The sequence below is a fragment of the Fukomys damarensis genome, unplaced genomic scaffold, assembly GCF_012274545.1.
Source record: "Fukomys damarensis isolate Sample0158 unplaced genomic scaffold, DMR_v1.0_HiC HiC_scaffold_11, whole genome shotgun sequence".
In the NCBI taxonomy this organism is placed as follows: Eukaryota; Metazoa; Chordata; class Mammalia; order Rodentia; family Bathyergidae; genus Fukomys; species Fukomys damarensis.
Window position 1 is genome coordinate 24184616 of NW_022900923.1, and position 5151 is coordinate 24189766.

Sequence of the window (5151 nt, forward strand, 5' to 3'; positions counted from 1 at the left end):
TTTTTTTTTTTTTTTTTTTTTTTTTTTTTTTTTTTTTTGGTGCTGGGGATTGAACTCAGGACCTTGCACTTGCAAGCAGGTGGTGGAACCACTGAGCTAAATCCCCAGCCCCTTATATAGAAATTTCTTAATTCCTTTCTGCTTCGTATCATTCCCTCCTCAAACCTACACACCCATGCATAGCACAGAGAATACTGAGCTATATCTTGGTATCACTTGTAAATTCACAACTGATGAATTTATAGGCAAGGCCTCTAACTTTATTGTGTCTAACATAAATGGAGGAGAACAAATTGCATTCTTTGACATACATATCTTTCTAGTGGCAACTTTTAGACTGACCTGCTCACAAAAGGGTAATTTTCTAGCTTTTCTCTGTGACTTCCCTTCCAGATCATTCACTGATTTGCCTGGAGAAGTCAGGATTCTTTAGTAACCTATCTTCAGTTCAGGCTGCTACCAAAAAAAAAAAAGCCATACACTAGGTGGTTTAAATAACATTTTTTTTGGTCACAATTCTGGAGGCTGGGAAATCAAAGATCAAGGAGACAACAGATCTGGGGCCTGGTGATGTCCCTTTCCTTTGTTTGCAGGTAGCCGTCTTCTCAGAATGTTCCCACATGGTGGAGAGCAGAGATGAAGCCAGCTTGTCTCTGGGCATTTATCTCATCAGAAGGGTTCTGCCCTTATGATGTCGTATCTCCCAGAGGCCTCATCCCCTGACATCATATGAAAGGGAATTAGGATTCCACCCTGAATTTTGCAGAGCATACACATGCAGTTCATAAGAGGGCCTAATCCCAGGTTGTGATGCCATATCTGATGAGTTCACCTTCAGCAGCCAGAGGTAGCTGAATTATAACAAGTTTTTATCTTCTCTCACAGGACACAAGTCTGACACCCATCGCTCAGGGGGCAGGGAGAGGGGACGATCCAAAGAACGAAAGCATCTTCTCTCTCCTGATGTTTCCCGTTGCAATTCTGAGGAGCGAGGAACTCAGGCTGACTGGGACTCCCCAGAGCGTCATCAGTCCAGGTCACCCAGTGAGGGCAGATCACAGACACCCAACAGACAGGTGAGCATGAAGAGGCAGCTGAGCCTACTGCAGGGCAAGGAAGGGAGGAATGCAGCATTGGCAGCAGAACATGGGTATCCTGCAGCCTTATTTCAACACCCATAGAGAACCAAATTTCATAAGAACGTACATCCAGTATGTATAGAGGTTAGCTGCTCCATGCTTGTAAATTTACAACTGATGCAAATTCATAGAAACCAAGATTTTCCCCCAAAGAAAAGTGTTAGTGTCCTGAGGTCATTCCATTCCAGTCCTCAGAATCCAGGGGTACAAATCCAGCCAGAGTTGGTAGCCAAAAGATTTGGCTCTTGTGACTCTTAGTATTATTGGGAATGGTGAGAGAAAGTTAGAGCAATTCCATTTGGTGAACTTGCTGTCCAGCTATCCCAAGAGAATCATCATGATTCTCCTGTGATCCTCCTGCTTTAGCCTCCCGAGTAGCTGGGATTACAGGCATCCACCATTGTATCCAACTCTCCTTCCAGCCTTTTGCCAAAACCCCAGCCAATGCCTAAGAAATATCAGCCCTACAAAAATGTTCCATAGCCCAGGGTTACCATTCACTTCTAACCCTACTCAGGGCTCTGGCTCAGATGGAAGACCCACTCAGCAAAAATGGTCACCTGGGAAAAGGAGGGCTGACTAAGGCAGATTTTTAAAGAAGTAAGTGGTAGAGAAATTTACATTCTAGGCCAGCCATTACTGCAGAAGAGACTCACCCACGGAGCTTTCTGTCACTACATTCCCAAGCCCTCAAGGATTCCAGGTGAAAGTGAGATCCAGAAATGTACATTTAAAAGGATCCCACCCAAAATTTCTGAGCAAGTAGTTCACAGATCACATACACCCTGAGGAATACTGTTCTGGAGTCCACTTACCAACACCTAAGCCCAGGTACCCTTGCAATTGCAGTCAAATGTTGAGTTAAGGTCAAATGAGGCCTGACTCAACAAGTAAGTGTTGGAGATAGAAGCTGAGGTCAGAAAGCCACTGAAGAAAGAGAAGCAAAAGTAAAGGTAAAGGAAGCATCTTGCAGTTCCCTGAGAACCCACTCTCCATAAAACTTTCCCAGACAGAGCAACTCCAGAGCATTAATGATGCTCCACCTTTCATGGACTTGTCTTTCTCAAAAGTTTAAGGTCTTTATTTGTGTCCCACTTGTTATGGACATAGAGCTTCCAAACTTTTTGTCCCAAGGAAACACAGCAACAGCTAGTAGTAGCTCATAAGAGATGTGGAACCTCAGGGCTTCCTCCAGACCTGCATCAGCCTCTGAGATGCATCTGTACATGGAAAGTTGAGGTGTCCTGCTCTGGTTGGTGCCACTCCTCAGTCTCCTTTGACCCCTGAACTGAGGAATGACTAGTACATGGGGTTCATGCAAGACCAGCCTCACACTCCATGTTTTTCCTGATGTGCAGGGAACAGGTTCCCTGAGTGAAAGCTCCATCCCCTCCGTTTCTGACACCAGCACCCCAAGACGAAGTCGTCGGCAGCTCCCACCTGTCCCACCAAAGCCTCGGCCCCTCCTTTCCTACAGTTCCCTGATGCGACAAGCTGGCAGCATCTCTCCACCAGCTGATGGAAGCGAGAGTGGATCTCCTCTGACCTCCCAAGCACTGGAGAGCAACAATGCTTGCCTGACCGAGTCTTCCAACTCCCCCTACCCCCAGCAGGGCCAGCAATCTTCCCCACAGCGATATATCTCCGAGCCCTACCTGGCCCTGCATGAAGACTCCCATGCCTCAGACTGTGGTGAGGAGGAGACGCTCACCTTCGAAGCGGCTGTGGCTACAAGCCTGGGTCGGTCCAACACCATTGGCTCAGCCCCACCCCTGCGGCACAGCTGGCAGATGCCCAATGGGCACTATCGGCGACGGAGGCGTGGGGGACCTGGACCCGGCATGATGTGTGGAGCTGTCAGTGACCTCCTGAGTGACACAGAAGAAGACGACAAATGCTAGAGGCTGCTCCCCCCTCCGATGCATGCTCTTCTCTCACAGGGAGAAAATCAAGACCGAATTGGGAAGCCAGTGCGGCCCGGGGGGGAGGAAGAGGGAGGAGGAGGATGGAAGGATTCCATGCATTATCAGAGAAGAGGAAGCAGACAAATGGAAAACCCATCAAATCCACCAAATTGCTTTATTTCCCTTTGCAAGACAGGCACTGCCATAGTTCTGCCTCTTTGCTGGGGAAAGAGAACACAGGAATCTGAGGGTTGCTCCCATGGGAGAAGGGACAGGAGGGTAGCTTGCCTTCCTTTGCCCCTTGCCACTTTTCTATGACCCGTGGAGGGATCTGGCTGGCCTGTGTCTGTACTCATTGCCTTGAGCAGCCTGGAAGACATTCTGGCTTTTACCTGGTGAGCAGTGGACACTGATAGTAGGAGACTAATCTCCCCAAGCTCAGCAGGCACCCCTGCCACCAGGGCAAATGCAGTAGCATCTCATGTATTATCCTGTGGCTTGCTGCCCCTAAAGAAGCACAAGCTAAGTCAGGAGTGTTGGTTACCAAGGGTCGGAGGCAGGTAGGGAAGAAAGGGCTAAAGAGGAAGGAGTCAGGATTACGTGGCCACAGCAGCAAGGGCTGGTCTGGGTGAGAAAAGCCATAGCCCAGAAGCTGTACCATGGAGGTGAGGGCCAAAGAAACAGAACAGGAGGTGCTGGTGGGTAGAGTCCCAGATCCTGTGCCCTCACAGTAGGTTAGTCCCAGAATCTGCAGGAGTTAGGATGAATAGTGGAAGTCCCAATGGCCGACAGAGGTACCTATGGCTCAGGTAAGATCAACCAACACCTCTGACCAGGGCACCAACCCATGTCCAGCTCAGTCAGTATGGGAGGCCTATACTGTTCCCAGAATTGGCCCTTTAGGTGCTGGCCATGGGGGAACCCCGAGAGTAGGGGTAATCTAAGGAACTCAAGGTAGAATCTACTTTCCACCCAGCGTAGGAGTAACTCAGTACTGGTGACAGTACTGTGTTGATAGCAGCACATTGTGGCTGAAGATCAGCCACACTCTGGGCTGGAGGCAGAGGGCCCCTGTGAGCAGCTAAGGTAGTGCTGAGCTCAGCTCAGGCCACATGCCACAGGGTCATCCTTTCCTACCACTCCCCTGAGAGGACAGAACACATGCATCTTAAGGGGCCGGTCTCACTGGCCAGGCTTCCATAAAGATGGGATGAGACACTTCAGTGAGGGTGAGTCTGAGTTGACTGAGGACCTCTCATGATGGGGACCCTTGGGTCTGCAGTGTCTACAGCTGGTTCGGGGTTGAGGATCAGTTCATCCGGATGCTTTAAGATGATAAGTAAACATACCTCAGCCTCAACCTGGGCTCCTCCTTCTAGCAAAGGAGACTCTGATGGAGCTCACTTATGCTGAACGTTCACTGGCCAGGACTGGGCTTCATCCTTCCCCAGGGTAAAAGCTGTGCAGAAGACAGCCTCGGGCCACTATGTCATTCTTAAGTCCCCAAGCAGAGTAGCACTAAAAAAGAGTCCTTTCTTGGCAAGTGAGTGCTCCTTTATTATTTAGTAGATGGTTCCATTCTGTGGAACATAACATCATCTGTGTCTGGTGGCGATACAAATGGCCCTCCACCTCTCCCTAGTACTGTCACAGTACCTAAAAGGATGCCCTGGAGAGGGGTGTCAGCCAGGATCCTCCTTTCCCTTTCTGCTGTACAAGACCCCTTTGGCAGGGGATGACCTGAGGACCCTACACTGAGAGCTCAGCAGATAGATGCTCTTTTTATCCTCCTGAAGCTCAGAGTCCTCTGGAACTCTTGGGTAAGAGCAGTCCTTTTTCTTAGATGGAACTTCTCTTTTCTTACAACTTTGGTTTACTTTTTTGTCACTCCCCCAGCCCCCCATTGAAACAGAAATATGGTCTAGCTGCCTCAGCTCTGAAAAGCCTAATTGAACCATGTGGCTGGAGAACCATTCGTCATGACCTGCCTTCTCTTCTAGATGTTGGTGGAATTTTATGACCTATGGTCGGCCCCAAACCAAAGTAATCCCAGGACAGGAGGCCAAAGAGGCAGACACAGGTCTCCTGCATTCACACCCTCTTCTATC

At 49.2% G+C, this 5151-nt stretch overlaps 1 protein-coding gene across 3 annotated transcripts in view; it reads left to right on the forward strand.

Annotated features, from left to right (window-relative positions):
- The window catches only part of Cacna1e (calcium voltage-gated channel subunit alpha1 E), a 397594-nt gene extending 392646 nt beyond the window's left edge, over positions 1-4948 (forward strand). For all 3 annotated transcript variants that reach the window (XM_010630288.1, XM_033762127.1, XM_033762128.1), the window contains 2 exons: positions 886-1076; positions 2498-4948. In XM_010630288.1, coding sequence (XP_010628590.1) covers positions 886-1076; positions 2498-3040 — 734 coding nt within the window. In that variant the 3' untranslated portion in view covers positions 3041-4948. The remainder of the gene's footprint in view (positions 1-885; positions 1077-2497) is intronic.
- The last annotated feature ends 203 nt before the right edge of the window (positions 4949-5151 follow it).